Genomic DNA, 19046 nt, shown 5'->3' on the forward strand with positions numbered 1-19046 from the left:
GGAGGTCACCCATCAGTGAGAATATGCTGCTTGCTTGTCCTGAGATAAAGCACAGTTACTTACCGTAACAGGTGTTATCCAGGGACAGCAGGCAGATATTCTTCACCTCCCCGGGTTGACTTTTTAGCTGGTGTATCTTAACTGAAGGACCGCGTGCCTTCATTGGGCGGGAAGGCACTCACACATGCGCGGTTCGGGCTATCACAAACTTTGAATTCTTAAAGTGGCGATGCACTCTTAAAGTGGTCCGTACCGGGTTCCGTCGGTGACATCACCCAGCAATGAGAATATCTGCCTGCTGTCCCTGGATAATACCTGTTACGGTAAGTAACTGTTTTCCTGGCACAGTGAAGAATTCATGGCTCTGGTCCTGAGGCATCAAATTATCTTTAAAGTACTGTACTACCACAACTATGTTTGACTGTTGGTATGATGTTTTTACTTTGGAATGCTGCATTTGCTTAACACCAGATATAACGAGGCCTGTGTTGCCCAAAGAATTCCACTTTTTTTTTTTTTTAATCTTTATTCATTTTCAGAAATTTCAACAAGTGTACAATAATCATTCAGAAATACATTAATTAATCACTTGACATTCTTGTTTGTATTACTCCAAATAAATATTTATAAAAAAGACCCACCCCTCCCACCCATATACTAATACTTAACATATATCAATTATTATCAATCATAATCCCACCCCTCTTTATCTTATCCAATATTCAGGTGTTTAAGATGTCTGATCACTAGAATAAATAGTCAATGGCTCCCAAATCTTTTTAAACTTATAAAAATTGCCTTGCTGCATAGCAAATACCCTTTCCATTTTATAAATATGGCACACTGAGTTCCACCAAAAAGTATAACTTAGTTTAGTATGATCTTTCCAATTCCCTGTAATCTGCTGAATGGCAACCCCTGTTAATATTAATAGAAGTTTATTATTATTAGCTGAAATTGGGCTTTTAAATCTCATTGAAGTACCAAATAATATAGTATCATATGAAAGGGCAACATGATTTTCTAACAATGAATTAATTTGGGGCCAAATTAACTTCTAAAAGGCATTTATATAGGGACAAAAAAATATCAAATGATCTAAACCACAATGCCAGCATCTATTGGATCTTGAACTATCTAATTTCTGTAAACGAACTGGGGTCCATAAAGCTCTATGCAACAAACAAAAAACATTTTTGACTTGTTTGTCCATAGAACATTATCCCAAAAGGTTCGAAGATCATCCAGCTGTCCAGGATATTTATAAATCTGAGATGAGCATTGATGTTACTTTTGGACAGCAGTGTTTTCCATCTTGGCACTCTTCCCTTGCATCTCATTTGTGCCCAATCTCTTTCTTACTGTGGAGTCATGAACATTGACTTTAGCTAATCTAGAAAGGCCATCAGTTCTTTAGATATATTCTGGGATGTTTTGTGACCTGTGCTCTTGGAGTAATTTTGGCAGGCCAGCCACTCCTAGGAAGATTCACCACTATTCCAAGTCTTCTCTATTTGGAGATAGTGCCTCTCACATTTGTTCAGTGGACTCCCAGAGCTTTAGAAATGGCTTTGTAACTCCAGACTCATATTTCTACAATATTTTTCTCATCTTTTCTGAAATTTCATTTAATCATACCATAGTATTCTTATTGAAACTTTGTGGTGACTCTTCACTCTCCTAGTAAGGTTCAATATATGGTGCAGTTTAGATTCTACAGGGCTGGCTGCAATCAGGCCTGACTGTGTTCAGTCAGCTAAATCTAATTATCAATTAAATTTGGTCAATTGGTTGATTGAATAACTAAGGGGCAATTACTTTTTCACATGTGTACTATGGGTATTGGATAACTTTCTTCCTTAAAATAAGTAATAATTTTAAAACTATCCCCCCTTTTACTAAGCCACGGTAGAGGTTTCTACAGCGGCCTGGAATGCTAAATGCTTCAACGCTCAGAATTTCTATGAGTGCTGGAGCATTTAGCGCCCTGGGCCGTGGTACAAACGTCTACTGCCGCTTAGTAAAAAAGGGCCTATGTTATATGTTTACTCAGGTTCCCTTTGTCTAATATTACATTTTGTTTAAAGATTCAGTGTTACATATATGCAATAATAGGGGAAATCAGGATGGAGCAAAAACTTTTCACATCACTACACTGCAGGTGACAGGGTCAAAAAAGAGCAGAGTTCATTTTTTATTAAACAAACAAACAAACAAACAAAAAAAAGGTTTTATCCCTTGAAGTACCATAGTGGTTTTCATTTATGCCTTTGATCTAATCTCTTGATTCAAACTGAAAGATTTTTGCTACTCCAACTTTGCTAAGGTTAACTCGTTATGCCCTCCAGAACTGCATTAAGATATTCTACTCCATACACCCTTTTACCTTGGTCTGGACCATCTTAGACAATTCATTCTCCAAAGGGACAATAGAAAGAACCTCCAATGTTTGGCTCAACTCCCTAAAGCAGAAGGCAACAGGAAACAGGTTATTTATAGTAGATGTCACAATAACAACATACCAAACAGTTGTAGACTTGATTTTTAGAATATTTTAAAAATAATACATGAATATGGCACTCATTCTCAAAGCAGGTAGCTCTCCAAAACATCCATCTGCTAAAAACATCCATATTGCGATTTTTGAAAGGCAGCATGTGGACAGCCTATACTGCAGTTCATCCAAATAGCAAGGGAGTGAATTGTGGATATGTTTAGGACGGAGCTAGGGAGAGCTCAAAGTTAAGATATCCAACAGCAATAATTAAAGGGGAAGAAGCATTCAATCAAAAAAGAAGGATGTGATAAGACCATTTTCAATCATGTCTAGGTGCTCTGATTGAGTAGTTGACTGCTGGAGGGATTATGGCATGACCCTTCCTTAATTTCCCAGTGGGTACTGTCCCCTCCTGAAAAAGGCACCAGAAAGAGAAACTAGGGGCGCTCTGACAACATCATATTGTGATCATTCTGAACATAGCAGCAAGCAGGTCTGAATCATAACCTAGGGGTCAAATCGCACTTTAACTCCACGCATTAGAATTTACATGTACCACTTTATAGAATATGCTTTGAAAGTTGTGCACATAAATTCTAATTAGTTCTGATAATTGCTTGTTAGTGGCCAATTAATGGTGGTAATTGGATCATTAAACAATTAAGTTGCACGTGCAATTTGGTCACGCCAAATTTGAGCATGCAACTTTAGTCACCATATATAGAATCGGGTTAGTGTATACTAGTTTCCATTAGCAAGCATTAAGCTTTAGTAAAATGATCCCTTACTTACTAACAACTGAAGTTAATAGTAAAATAATATGTCTTAATGGAAGTTCACATTGATAACTCTCCCCTACCCCCAAGTGGTACGGTGTCTTACTATATCAGCTTTTGGATGGCGGTAATTTTGTGCGTGCACTAAAAACGCTAGGGCACCTTAGTAAAAGGAGCCCTTAGTTTTCTTTAGTCTATGTTGTATTACAATCATAATGGGGTCATAAGTTGACTTTCTAATATTAGCCTGTCCGGAAGATTCTCCACGAGTTCAGGAAGGATCCAATACATACCCTGACACAGAATGAAGGCTTGATGATACCTATAAAAATTTGGAAAATTTACCCCACCCACCGAAATTGGATTTTGCAAAGATAGTAAGCCTTTTTTAGCAGTTTTACTCAGCCAACTAAATTTTGTAAGAATCCCATTTAATTTCTTGTAAAAGGAACTTTGAAAATAACATAGTAACATAGTAGATGATGGCAGATAAAGACCCGAATGGTCCATCCAGTCTGCCCAACCTGATTCAATTTAAATTTTTTAATAACCGGTAACATACTCATTTGGTAGCAAACTACAGGCAAAATCATCATTTTGATGGCTTGGACTCTGCCCCACCAATAAAGATGTAATGGATTCCACTGTTCACACATTTCTTTAACTTTCAGCAATAAAGATTTTTCATTTACCGTCATTGTGTCTTCCAGTGTTCTCTGAATCATGATACCTAAATATTTTATACCCTCTTCCTTCCAAAGAAATTGGAATGGATCAAATAAGCCTTTTACACAATGCACATTTAATGGAAGAACCTCAACCTCAGATTTGCTCTAATTTATTTTGTACCCTGAAAATTTGCCAGATCTATCAATCAGTTCCAGTAAATGTGTGATGGTTGACTCTGGATTCTTCAAACGAAGCAAAATATCATCTGCATAGGCCAAAACCTTATAATCACGACCTGCATATGGAATTCCCTATATCTCCTTTGCCTGCTGAATGGTCAACAAGGGTTCCAAAACAATATCAAAAAGCAAAGGAGATAAGGGACATCCTTGTCTAACTCCTCTCTTCAGACAAAAACACTCCGAATATGTATTATTAATGTATAATCTAGCTGAGGGGGAATTATACAAAGTTTGAATCATTTGAATAAATCCGGATCCTATACCAAACCAATTCATTGCTTGATACATGAAAGTCCATTCTACACGATCAAAGGCCTTCTCTGCATCAAAAGAAACAGAGAAGGTCAGATCATTCATTGTTTTTGCCAAATTTAGCATATGAAATGCCAATCTGGTATTATTTGAAGAATGTCTTTGAGCAACGAAACCCGTTTGGTGCATACCGATCATATAAGGGAGAGCCTAGGCTAATCTTTGAGCCAATAATTTAGCCAGGATTTTCCCATCCACATTAATTAAAGAAATAGGCCTGTAATTTGAAACTAATATGTGATCTTGGTTTGGCTTTGGCAAAACAATGGTTAACGATTCCGCCTTAGTACCTGATATATAACCCTTAGTCAGTTGTGATTGATATAAATTTAAAAGATGAAGTAATAGTAAATTTTGAAAAGATTTGAAAAACTCCACTGTAAATCCAGCTCTGAGAGACTTCAATGCTGCCTGGAGTTCCTTAAATGATATAGGCGCTTCAAGACTTTCCTTTATATGCCCTGGAATTTTTGGCCCATTAATTAAATTTAAGAATTCTCTTCCTTCAATTTCTTTAGTTGAATAAAGCTCAGAAGAATATAAAGCCTTATACAAATCCAAAAATTGTTTTAAAACATCTCCAATATGAGTATACATTTTACCTTTTTCATCTTTAATGGTCACAATCTTTACTTTTCTTTTTTTTTTCTTTAAGATAATTAGCCAATAATCTTCCCACTTTATTCTAGTTTCCATAATACAAAGCCTGTTGAAAAAACAAATCATTCCTAGCCAATTGTGAGGAAATCTCATTATATTTAGCTTTCAACAATGCATTCAATGTCCGTTGTTCCCATTTCGAGGCCAATTGTGACTCTAAAGTCAAAATAGTTTGTTCCAAATTTGAAAATTCTAATTTTAACAGTTTCCTAATATGTGCCGAATGCGAAATTATTTGCCCTCTCATTGTAGCTTTGAAAGCATCCTAAATAGTTTCCAAAAAGATTTCCTCTGAGGTGTTAAATTAAAAATATTAATTCATTTTTATTTGAATTTCCTCGAGAAAGTTTGAATCTACAAGCAATGTATTATTTTCCTGCAGAAGATTTTTTGAAGCTGTTGCTCTCTTTCTAAAGGTAACCTTAAACTTTTAAAGCGTTAAGCATTTATATATTTTTTATTATTGATTATTTTCTTGCCTTTTCAGATATTCCCCTGACACAGTCACTTGGCGAAACAGGGCCTGTCGGGAATACTGAGTTCATTCTTTGAAAAGTGTGTTTGGTTCCATATTGGAGCAACGGATATTTCATTCCACTGCTTGTGGGAGATGAATGCAAGATAAGTGCAAGTTTTTACAGTTTTTTGCTGTTTTTTGCAGTTTAATTGGTGTATTTTAAACTGTATCTTTATGAATCTCTTCCATGGAGTTTTTTGACCAGGGATATGTTTTGTATGGCAGTTTATAACTGAACATATAGTTTCTTGGTTGTTTCCTTGAAACACTGAGGTCTTTTTCTCCATGTTAGTTACTTGCCTTTCTGCCTGTTACCTTCCACTATTAGCAGCTCTATTCTGAATATTTGCTGGTTATTTTTTGTTATTAAACCTCCAAACAGGTCTGTTAGAATCTTTTTCAGTAACTGAAATTCTATCCAAATTCCAGCATGATCTGACAAAATAGGATCTATGCTGGCCTTTGTAACCTGTTTGAAACAAAAAAATAATCAATTTTAGAAAAAGATTTATGAACTTGGGAACAAAATGAAAATTCATGAGCATTAAAATGAAAAATTTGCCACATTTCCTTCAATCCACATGAATGTATAAGATTATCTAGACCAGTGTTTTTCAACCTTTTTACACCTATGGACCGGCAGAAATAAAAAAATTATTCTGTGGACCGGCATCGGTCTGTGGACTGTCAGTTGAAGAACACGGGGCTAAGTCATGGGCCAGACCCCGCCCATCTCTACCCAATCTCCACCCCAGACCCCGCCCCCATAATAGTACTAATTGCACCTTGCACGTCCCTTGCCTCATCTGGAAGCCTTCCCTCTGACGTTGAAACGTCAAGAGAGAAGGCTTCGGGTTCAGGTGCAGAATGCCCGTAGGAGCCACTGCCTGTGGCTTTGTGCACTGAATCAGTTAGGAAGAGGGAGCTGGCTCGAAGATAACACTGCATCGATTGCACCGTGGACCGGCGGTTGAAGAACACTGTTTTGGGCCTGATGCACGTGCTGGCCCTGTGGACCGGCAGGAAATTTCTGTGGACCGGCACTGGTCCATGGACCAGTTGTTGAAGAACACTAATCTAGACATAATGATTTTAATTTTTTACTTGGTTGTTTATCTACTAATGGATTGAAGTCTCTGGCCACAATTAAATTAGTCGTAGCCAGTGAAAGAATTATTTGTTAAAGTTTTTAAACTCCGCCTGATTAGAATTAGGAGTATAAATATTAAGAAGCTCCAGGGCATCATTACCTGAAGTCATATTAACATGGAACCATCTACACATAGGATCTGCCCGAAAGTTATCAAATGTAGCAGGCAACCTCCATTGACCAGAATAGCCACACCCACTTTCTTCCCTATTGTTGGTGCAAAAAAACAGTGCTTTACCCACCCCCTTTCAATTTGGCAGACTTAATTGATGATAAGTATGTTCCTGTATGAAATAAATATCTGCCTGCTGTTGTTTCAAAAAAAATTTAGTACTTTTTTCCTTTGATGGGATGATTGAGCCTATTTACATTCAATGAATATAATTTTAAAATCATATTAGTATATTTAGATAAAAGTGTCACAGGAAAAACCCCAAAATTCCTTTTGCCCAAATAGTAACATAGTAGATGACGGCAGATAAAGACCCGAATGGTCCATCCAGTCTGCCCAACCTGATTCAATTTTAAATTTTTCTTCTTAGCTATTTCTGGGCAAGAATCCAAAGTTCTACCCGGTACTGTGCTTGGGTTCCAACTGCCGAAATCTCCGTTAAAACCTACTCCAGCCCATCTACACCCTCCCAGCTATTGAAGCCCTCTCCAGCCCATCCTCCCCCAAACGGCCATATAGAGACACAAACCATGCAAGTCTGCCCAGTACTGGCCTTAGTTCAATATTTAATATTATTTTCTGATTCTAGATCCTTTGTGTTCATCCCACGCTTCTTTGAACTCAGTCACCGTTTTCCTCTCCACCACCTCTCTCGGGAACGCATTCCAGGCATCCACCACCCTCTCTGTAAAGTAGAATTTCCTAACATTGCTCTTGAATCTACCACCCCTCAACCTCAAATTATGTCCTCAGATTTTACCATTTTCCTTTCTCTGGAAAAGATTTTGTTCTACGTTAATACCCTTCAAATATTTGAACGTCTGAATCATATCTCCCCTGTCTCTCCTTTCCTCTAGGGTATACATATTCAGGGCTTCCAGTCTCTCCTCATACATCTTCTGGCGCAAGCCTCCTATCATTTTCGTCGCCCTCCTCTGAACTGCTTCAAGTCTTCTTATGTCCTTCGCCAGATACGGTTTCCAAAATTGAACACAATTCTCCAAGTGGGGCCTCACCAATGACCTGTACAGGGGCATCAACACCGTCTTCCTTCTACTGGCTACGCCTCTCTTTATACAGCCCAGCATCCTTCTGGCAGCAGCCACCACCTTGTCACACTGTTTTTTCACCTTTAGATCTTTAGACACTATCACCCCAAGGTCCTTCTCCCCGTCCGTGCATATCAGCTTCTCACCTCCCAGCATATATGGTTCCTTCCGATTATTAATCCCCAAATGCATTACTCTGCATTTATTTGCATTGAATTTTAGTTGCTAGGCAGTAGACCATTCCTCTAACTTTTGCAGATCCTTTTTCATATTTTCCACTCCCTCTTCAGTGTCTACTCTGTTATAAATCTTGGTATCATCTGCAAAAAGGCATGCTTTTCCTTTTAACCCTTCAGCAATGTCACTCACCAACATATTGAACAGGATCGGCCCCAGCATCGAACCCTTAGGGACTCCACTACTCATCTTTCCTTCCTCCGAGCGACTTCCATTAACCACCACCCTCTGGCGTCTGTCCGACAGCCAGTTTCTAACCCAGTTCACCACTTTGGGTCCTAACTTCAGCCCTTCAAGTTTGTTCAACAGCCTCCTATGAGGAATCGTATCAAAGGCTTTGCTGAAATCTAAGTAAATTACATCTACCATATGTCCTCGATCCAACTCTATGGTCACCCAATCAAAAAATTCAATCAGGTTCGTTTGGCACGATTTACCTTTTGTAAAGCCATGTTGTCTCGGATCCTGTAACCCATTAGATTCAAGGAAGTACACTATCCTTTCTTTCAGCAACACTTCCATTATTTTTCCAACAACCGAAGTGAGGCTCACCGGCCTGTAGTTTCCCTCTTCATCCCTGTGACCACTTTTGTGAATAGGGACCATATCCGCTCTCCTCCAATCCCCGGGAACCACTCCCGTCTCCAGAGATCTGTTGAATAAGTCTTTAATAGGACCCATCAGAACCTCTCTGAGCTCCCTCAGTATCCTGGGATGGATCCCGTCTGGTCCCATCGCTTTGTCCACCTTCAGTTTTTCAAGTTGCTCATAAACACTCCTCCGTGAACGGCGCAGAATCTACTCCATGTTCTCGTGTAACTTTGCCAGACAATCTCAGTCCTTCTCCAGGATTTTCTTCTGTGAACACAGAAGTATTTGTTTAGCACATTTGCTTTTTCCTCATCACTCTCTACATATCAGTTCCCAGCATCTTTTAGTTTAGCAATTCCGTTTTTCATCTTCCTCCTTTCACTAATATATCTGAAAAAATTTTTGTCTCAGTTTTTTACATTTTTAGCAATTTGTTCTTCCGCCTGTGCTTTCGCCAGACGTATCTTTCTCTTGGCTTCTTTCAGTTTCACCCTGTAGTCCTTTCTGCACTCCTGTTCTTGTTTTTTTTATATTTCATGAATGCCAACTCTTTCGCCTTTGTTTTCTCTGCCACTAGTTTGGAGAATCATATCGGCTTCCTTTTTCTCTTGTTTTTATTTATTTTCTTCACATAAAGGTCCGTAGCCATTTTTATCGCTCCTTTCAGCATAGACCACTGTCTTTCCACTTCTTTTATGTCCTCTCATCCTAACAGCTCTTTCTTCAGGTACTCTCCCATTTCATTAAAGTCCGTATGTTTGAAATCTAGGACTTTAAGTATCGTGCGGCCGCTCTCCACTGCATTCCTAAGGCCTGATGCCTATATCTTTACATTGCTTGTTTTACTTATGCTGCTTTGTAGCAGGATCCATATATCTTCTTGCTCACATGATCCAGGTTCAAAGACATGACAGACCTATTTTCTTCCAGAAAAGCTTGGTGTCCTGCAGGGCCTCAGCTTGATTCTTTAATAAATTAAACTTAAGCAGGTTGAAAATAAAATGGAGTCTTGACATCAGTTAGTTAATAAGAGTTCCACTTCATGTGGAACTGAGGGCCCTTGGGAGACAAAGGGCCCTTCCTCACCTTGTATTTTTATTTTTTTATAAAGATGAGTCATGGCTCCCAGATATATGATGACAAAAACTATGAGATCTAAATTTGCCAGTTTTATAAAGAGCTACCCAAGATATCTTCAGAAGTTTTACAGCATCTAAATGCTCCAAATTAGAGAATGACATGGTGACAAAATTCATCACCGTTCCCGTCCCCGCGGGAAATAATCCCATGTCATTTTCTAGTATCTATTTCAACCTCAGTCCTTCTACACCAGCATTCTTCAAAGCAAAGCTTGCGGGTCAGTGGTTGTGCCCAATTATACTCTGATTCTTCCCTCTCTCCTTAAAGAATGACATGAAGATGGTTATCCGCGGGGACGGGAACGGTGATGAATTTTGTCACTGTGTCATTCTCTACTCCAAATTCTTCACTAGAGATTGGGTGGGCAATAAAGATTTAATCCCAGATTAGACATCAGGATTAGATGGGTTTATGGTTCATAAAAAAAAACAAACTTAAGGGGATCCTGACAGAACTTTGCAGTGCTATTGGGCATCCTTGGTGAGTAGTTATTTCTATCCTACAGTGGTAGCAGCAGTTTTCAAAATGGTGGCACGGGGCCCTACCTTTAGTCTTGTAGTACTATCATTGAAGATCAAGCTGCCAAATAAATCATAGCCCAGCCTTATGATAGTGGAGTAGTTAGGGCTTGCTACCTTTGTATTTCTGGAGCCAGAAATGCCAGCTGTGGGAATGCAAAACTAAATTTACTATAGGATTCACTAAAACAAGGAACTGTAGGTTAGTGAATCCTGATGTAAATTCTCCTGCACTAAAATAGTGCACAAACCTGCTATTTGATGAAGGCAATAGAAGTTATCAGGATCTGTTTGGCTTGCCAAAAATAGAGAAAAGAGTTCAGATCTTGTGTAGTAGATAAAGAATCTTTATTCAAGGAATAGGAGATTTCATATTTCATAGCCCATACTGGGTTGTGTCAAGGGTAATCTAGTTCTCCTGCTTCTCTCAGCTCTCTACCTCAAATTTCAGTTATTTAGGTCCCAAACTAAAACACTCTTCCTTCTAACTTTAGGATTGAGCCTTCCCCCCTCAAAAGCCATCTTTTCTGTGAGACTTTCAGCCTTCTCACTTCCTCCTGATATACCATATCTCTCCCTGAATATATTTATTCACTAGTCTTATAGCCCGTTAAATTAACGGGTGCTAGAATATGTGTGTGTGTGTCTGTCTTTATTTTTTTTTTCTCTGTCCTTAGCCGCTTTCTGTATTTCTATCTTTCTTTCTTTTTTTTCCTTGGCTGTCCACCACCATCCCTTGTCTGCTCCCCCTGTTCATTCTCCCTTCCTTTTACCTCCCCTGTGTCCTCCCCCACCCCATCACTGCTCATCTTATCCAACAGCAGCCCTTCTCCCTTTATTTTACCTCACCCCTCTTCCTGCTCCCTCGTCCATCAGCACCTCTTCCTGCTCCCCCTGTCCAGCAGTAGGCCTCCCTTCATCCCCCCCCCTGTCCATCAGCACCTCTTCCTGCTCCCCCTGTCCAGCAATATGCAGTTCAACACCAGAGAAAGAGAAAAAACACTATACACTTTGGAATATAAAAAGAAAGCAGTGCAAATTTACAGTGCATTTTCTGTTAATGAAATTAAAAATAAAATTATTTTTTTCTACTTTTATTGTCTGGCCATTTTATTCATGTTTATCCCAGTTTCTGCTCTCTTCTCTCAATTTTCTTACCAGGGTTTGCAGTCTATTTGGCTCTTCTCTCATTCCTGTCTTCACTTCCTCTCCTACATCCATCTCAGACTTTAACCTTATCTTTCAGTTTTCCTCCATTTATTTTTCTGCATCTCTATCTGCTTCTATTTCTCCAGTTGTTTGTTTTTTTGGGAGGTTTTTTTTTTTTTTTTGCTAACTCCTCTCTTCCAGCATCTTCTCTTTCTCTCTCTTCCCTCTTTATTTTCAGTCTTCTAACCAGTATCTGTCTTGCTCCCTCCATCCAGCATATCCTCTCCCCTTTGAGTCGCGGGTCAGGCCTGAGCTATGAGGCTGGAAGCCGATTTCTCCCGGAAGCAGTCCTCCATGTTATTTGCCGGCCGCTGAAAGGAAGGGGGAGTGCCGCCGCTGCCACTCCTGTTCCTGTTCAAAGCGGCCTGCTTAGGTTCATGGGCAGCTGTTTTGAACCTCGCAGGCTGCTCTCCATATGGTAGCATGTTCCTTCTGACGCGATCACGTCAGAGGGAACGTGCTTCATGTGGAGAGCCTGCGAGGTTCGCTACAGCCGGCCGCGAACCTCATCAGGCCGCTTCAAACAGGAGCGGCAGTGGTTGGTGCGGGAGGAGGGAGTCGTCGACTTATTCCGCGCTGTGTAGGCGATCGTTGGCTTGCTGCGGTCCCGGCTTGGAGAGGGCAGGGTGTGCTAGCAGGCGGCAGCCGCCGCTCTGCAGGTGGAGAGCAGAGAAGGGCGCGCAGTTGTCTTGCCTCGCGTGAGGCCAGACCGTAAGCCGCGCATGCGCACTTCCTATGGGTCGCTACAGCTCACAGAAAACAGACGCACGCTTAGGAAGTGCGCATGCGCGGCTTACCGTTTTATTATATTAGATAAATTTGCATAACTTTACAAAAAGACTCTTGGTTTAGCAAAACAGAAATAAATATACATTCAAGAAATCAATAGGAAATCACTTATTATCTTCCTTAGACCACAAAATTAGCAGGGAGTAGATCCATAGGATGAAGAGATTCTAGAAAAGGCAAAACCACACACAAGAAAAAGGCCTAACAGAAAAACCTTCCAGTTCTATATATCCAACCAATTCAGATGTTCACAGTTATCAAGTTCTTCATATTCAGGAAGGCTCTTAGCTGTTCTGGCATGAATAAAACATATTTCACACTAGGATTACCAGATATCCGGATTTCCCCAGACATATTCCTCCTTTTCGAGGACATGCCCGGGAGTCCGGAGGGCTTTTCAAAACCTAGCACTTTGTCCAGGTTTTGAAAAGCTTCCAGTTTATAAAAATCTGGAAGTTGCTTGTTTTGTTCTGAAATTGTTTTATTTAATATGCTGTTCATGTTATTGTATACACCTATAAGTTTTGTAATAAAGAGTACCTTTAAATTAAAAAAATAAATAAAATAGTGTGGTCATCAATTCCAGGATTTGCTACACCTTGAGATTGTGCTTCCTCAGCTACTGGATACCACCCAGTGCTTTCTAAAAATGAGGCTCTCCGTATCAGCATTACCACAGTAGCTTTGAAAACAATTTGGCAGGGAGCTATGGAAGCTGTTAGCCTGCACACAAGCTGCTACTGCAAACTGTACTGTTTGATAGTGGCTAGTGGTATGAGAGGATTCAGAGAAAGGAGAGAGAAGATAAAAACACAAAGAGAATGAGAGAAGAAAAGACAGTTTACTTTTTGACCAGAGGGTGAAGTTCTAGGATTAGGCTTTCTTGCAAGGCGGTCTGTATCTCGGGGTCTTGCAGTTGGAGGCTTACAATAGTGCGACAGACCTGAATGCGTACTCTATAATCCTGCTCACGGTGAACAGCCCAGAGCAGGAACTCTTTAAATTGCGGATTCGTCGGCCCTATCTGGCTCATTGCTGAAAAACAAAGAGGAATGTTTAGGATAGAATCACAGAAAGCATGCAAATAAAAGTGTAACATTGTGAGAATATCAACAGCAGTTTGTGTTGTATGAATTTTCTATACTGTGCACAGCTCATTTAGGGCCCTTTGTACCAAGCTGCAGTAACAATGCTGCTGTGGTAAATGCACCAAAGCCCATTCAATTCTTATGAGCTTCTGTGCATTTACCGCAGCAGCATCACTACCATGGCTTTGTTAAAGGGATCCTTAGTCCATTAAGTTAGTGTTGGCCTGTGGCAGTCCTGATAGCCAATAGTTCAAATTTTGTCTTCATATTGCTATTTTTAATTTGTGATCTCTTGGTTTTTTATTTAGTGAAGATCTGTTTGTGCCTTGCATGTGAAAAAGTTATTTAAATTGTTTTATGTGTGAGGTGGGGAAGGACAGGGAGAAGAGATGATGGTGGGGGGGGGGGAGGGGACAGCACTCCTTAATTTCTGCCCTGGGCCCCTAGCACCATCCCTGTCTGCCTTACCAAGAAAGCCAATGAAAAAAATATGCAGAGCACATTCAGAACTTTTCCTGGCCTTCTGGAAGGTTTCACAAGACACTCTACACAAGACTTAAAAACTCTTAAGATAATACTGTAGTATATGGTAAAGTTGAGGGAAAATCTGAGGAACAAAGGAGACTGGTACATGTACTCAGACTGGCAGAGGTTTCTACCCTTAGGTAGTGAAAGTCTTTAACTGTGGCTGAAGGTTTGGTCATGACATACTTTCCTCTATAAATAGTAAAACAAAAATACCTTGCTGCTATTTCATAAGAACATAAGAAACGCCTTCACCGAATCAGACCATTGGTCCATCCAGTCTGGTGACCCGCACACGCGGAGGCCAAGCCAGGTGTTCCCCGATGAAGACCTGTTTATCCGTATCCATCAATGTGATTTGCAAGAAGGTGTGCATCCAACTTGCCCTTGAATCCCAGAAAGTGCATCTGAATGTACTTCAGGTAACTAAGGTATCCTTAGGTAACTAAAAGGATAATGTTCAACAGCAACCTAACAAGTTAACATTAACAGAATATTCAGTGGCTTAACTGGTTAGGTTGGTGCCATTGAACACTCCTAGATAAAGATGACCAGATGAGTTATCCAAGTGCACTCATTCTGCAGGTCCTCAGTATTTCTCCTCTCCCTACACTACTTCACTTCCTTTCATCTTGTCTGGAATCAATTTCCTGAGTCAGTAGGTCACCCTCTGGCCCTATTCAAATCCAGGCTAAGAGCCCATCTTTTTGAGGCTGCTTTTAACTCTTAACCCCCTATTCACCTGTTCAGTACTCATGCCTGTTTTATCATTTCTGTAGTAAATAACTCCTTAATCCCTTATTTGCCCCATCTTAAATAGACTATAAGCTCTGAAGTACATATTTGTGTACTAGAGAATGACACGGGGAAAAAAATTGTCCCCATCTCCGCCTCGTCCCCGTGAGCTCAGTCCCCCGTCCTTGCGAGCTCAGTCCCCATCCCCGCAAACCATCTGATCCCATCCACACAAATCATCTCCCTTCTGTGTTCCTATTTTCCCCATTTCTAATATCTCCCCTCTGTATCTGTATACTCCCTCCTGTGTCCAGCATTGTGCCCCCCCCCGTGTCCATATACCATCTCCATGTATCTCCCCTTTATGTCTCTGTCCCTATGCCCCATACATATAATTTCCCCCCATGTATCTCCCCTTTATGTCTCTGTCCCTATGCCCTCATGTACATAATTTCCCCTCTGTTTCTGTTATCTTCCTGTGTCCAGATTTCTCCTCTCCAACTTCATCTAGCTTCTTTCCCTCTTTCTCCCCCCACTTCCAGCATCTGGCTCACCTGCCTGTCCTGCCCTTTCTCTTTCATACTCCTTTCATACAAAGTTTTGCTTTGGTGTCCTTTTTCCCCCCAAGCTCTATGGAAAACTAATATTTTTAAAAAGATCCATTTCAGCTAGGTCCTCTGTCCCCAGCAGCAGCCCCCTCCCTCCCTCCCTCTCGCCTGCCGCAGTCTGTACACTCCCTTCTTCCCTTGCCTTTACCTTTGCTGGCGATTTTCCTCTTAACAAGCAGCCGGAGCATTTCTTGAAGTCGCGTGCGGCTGGCTGGCTGCCTGAAACTTCTCCTCAGCTCTGACACAACTTCCTGTTTCCAGTTGCGTTAGAGGAGAAGTTTCAGGCAGCCAGCCAGCTGCACACGACTTCAGGAAATGCTCCAGCTGCTTGTTAAGAGGAAAATCGCCAGCGAAGGTAAAGGCAAGGGAGGGAGGGAGATGCATGGTCCACGTGATCAGATTTTTGAAGTATTTTATGCGCGCTCCCTCAATTGACTGCAGGGACAAGGCCATTCACCGCACTACGGGGCAGTGAATAGCCTTGTCCCTGTACCCGCAGTGACCAGGTTTTTTTAATCCCTGTGTTGGCGGCTAGCCGCAGGTGACAGTCATCGTGTCATTCTCTATTGTGTACCACACTGCATATGTCTAGTAGCTCTGGACATGAACTTAGGGTAAAATGTGCCTTGGCCAGCCTTGAACTGGGTCTGTTTGGTTTTGAGGCCAGTGCCTTATCCTTAGAGCCATAGATAAAAAGAGAATCATAAATCTGATAAATTAGTGCATGGCTCCTCCACTGAATATCCAGATTTGCCTTCAGCAGGTTCCAAAGGGAAAGTCAGGAAGGTGCTCCCAGTATTTGACAGGCTGGTCATTGCAGCAACATGTATCAAGGGGCCTTTCTGGAACCCTGTACTATGGGTTCTAAATTCAGCCAACAGATGTTACTCTTCTTGATGACTATGAGCCCCTATTCCCCCACAGGCTGTGAATGCTGCCTCCGTGGTACCTCCATTCTCAGCCAACCATGGATGCAAAGGATCTGAACTGGGAATTCAACCAGAGATCTTATGCATGACAATGTGCAACACTCACCACAAAACAAGCAAGCCAGTACCACTGTTATATAAAAAGATAAGGGGGGGGGGATTTCAAAAAAGAAAAATGAATTAAATTAAGGAATTGGTTCTACTATACATTTGATGGCCATTGCCCTGACTTTCCAGACACCATCCTGCCACATCAGTTGGATGAGGGTCTTCTGCACCTGGGGCAAAAAGAAATAACTATTAGAACATGACAAAATGGTATGTGCCTTTGCCTATATTGGCCAGACAAATCTTGATATTTAAACTCCCCCTTCCCAACAAACTAGCCCAAAAATGTCAGTGCTGGGAACATTCTCTGGACACGTTTCACTGGAACACCAACTCTGTATGGATAATTCAGGCCAGCAAAAAAGCAGGAATAACCTTAACAGGACAACTTTGTTAGAGTGAATATTTAACCCATGCAGATTCATTCCAAATATATAGATAAAGGTCACCTGACAATTTTGTCTTTTTATTTTCTTTTTTCAAAAGTGGTTGTCTGAGTATCACTACCAAAACTAAGCATTGTTTCAGGTAGAACTGAAACTTTATGACCTTAGTTAAACACTGCTATATGCTGTATTTGCACAGGAGTAGACAAAGGCTTCCTTCCTGTTAGTTTAATTAATGGCATGTTCTGCTATTTAATGACAGTCTTATATCAGCTTTTGCCAAATCTGCTCTCTCCTAGCATAAAAAGACAGAAACCTAGGTTCAAAAATTATATTTCTACAACACTAAACCACCTGATCAGTTATCACATGCCCTTATTGATCACTATTAAAATAAGATGTCACCATTATTTTGGAGTTTATAGAACATTCTAAGCCATTTATTATTTCATGCAAGTACAACGAGTGCATGCACCACAAACCTTATACTTAAATGAGTACCTTAAATAAAAGAGAGAACTATTCTTGCCCAAGGTTCCACTAAGTATCAGTGGCAGAAACAAGATTTGATCCCAGGTGTCCTGGATCCCAGGGTGACGGGACAAAAGCGCGCAAGGACAAAGGTGTGCCGACAAACGAGCGCCGACAATTGAGCGCAAGACTTCATCGCGCCGCAGGAAAACCTTCTTTTAAAGGGCTCCGACGGGGGATGTGGGGGGAAACCCCCCCCACTCTACTTAATAGGGATCACACTGCCTCATGCTGCCATCTTGGGGGGGTGTAACCCCCCACATTATACTGAAAACTTAACTTTCTCCCTAAAAAATAGGGAAAAAGTTAAGTTTCCAGTATAATGTGGGGTTACAACCCCCGAAACCCCACCCCCCCAATGCCAGCACGATCACTATTAAGTAAAGTGTGGGGGGGGTTCCCCGCCAACACCCCCCATCGGGGCCCTTTAAAAGAAGGTTTTCCTGCGGCACGATGAAGTCTTGCGCTCAATTGTCGGCGTGCCTTTGTCTCGCATGCTTAATACTATGAACCGGATCCCAGATCACTAGCTAACTACAAGGTCACTTGCCCCTTCTTTGTTCACTTGCCAGAATAATGTAAATTCATGGCACAAGCCATGAACTTCAAAATTCTGCTTCTAGCACATAAGGCATTTTACACAGGACTACCTCATTACCTAGCAAGCTTGCTGATCCCCTATAGTCCAGGTCACGCTCTGCAGTCACAGGAATAGAACCACCTTGTTATATTATCCCTAAAACGCTAGACTGGATTCTATTATAACGATCAACTTTTTTTTTCAGTGTCTTCAGAATGGAAATTCTCCCCCAGCAACTTGAGCATTTTACGAAGGGCTTCTTTTTGTTTGCTGGCCTTTTTGGAGTCATAAGAGGTTGAGAGAATGTATGCAGACACACTGTTTTGGACTAACTTTCTTTACACGGATTGTTATCATCATGGATTTTGTGTTTTTTACAGTTTTATGTTGTTGTAATCTACCTGATTTTGTAATTATATGGTTCATATATTTTTTATTGCTGAACAATCATGTAAAAACCACTTTGATTTGATTGCATTAGAATGGTGGTATATCAAATAGCATAAAAATCAAATACAATTTGTTTGTTTGTTTTTCATTTTCTGAATTTAAATCTTTATTAAATTTTCAGTTCTTACAAAAGTGCAATATAGCATACTTGTAATAAATCTGAAAATTAAGCACTTATAAGCTATCAGAAACAGTTCATCAACCCTTAACAAATTAAAACACCCTCCCTTCCCTCTAGAAAACTAATAAATCAGAAGATCATTTAAGCATATACCTCCATCCCCTGAATGTGCCATTATTACATCAAAGTTAAACTATAATAATTCTACAAAAGACATCAATGGAGCCCCAAATTAATTAAAAAATTTTTGTGTTCCCTGACAAATCAGCATTTGTTTTTTCATATTTATACAATAAACATAGACGGTCCCAATTTTTCCAGTTGTACGTGATCAATTGTACAGCTGTACCCGTCATAATTAAGAATAGTCGCCTTTTATATTTATCTAAGGAATCCCTTACATGCAACACAATTCCACAAATTACTACCTCATAAGTCAGAGGGATCGCAGACTCTA

At 40.5% G+C, this 19046-nt stretch overlaps 1 protein-coding gene across 4 annotated transcripts in view; it reads right to left on the reverse strand.

Annotated features, from left to right (window-relative positions):
- The window catches only part of HEATR4 (HEAT repeat containing 4), a 252604-nt gene that overhangs the window by 13386 nt on the left and 220172 nt on the right, over window positions 1-19046 (reverse strand). For all 4 annotated transcript variants that reach the window (XM_033951548.1, XM_033951547.1, XM_033951549.1 and 1 more), the window contains 3 exons: window positions 16622-16691; window positions 13374-13563; window positions 2387-2462 (listed from right to left, as the gene is read on the reverse strand). In XM_033951548.1, coding sequence (XP_033807439.1) covers window positions 2387-2462; window positions 13374-13563; window positions 16622-16691 — 336 coding nt within the window. The remainder of the gene's footprint in view (window positions 1-2386; window positions 2463-13373; window positions 13564-16621; window positions 16692-19046) is intronic.

This window comes from Geotrypetes seraphini, chromosome 7 (assembly GCF_902459505.1).
Source record: "Geotrypetes seraphini chromosome 7, aGeoSer1.1, whole genome shotgun sequence".
NCBI classification, from domain to species: Eukaryota; Metazoa; Chordata; class Amphibia; order Gymnophiona; family Dermophiidae; genus Geotrypetes; species Geotrypetes seraphini.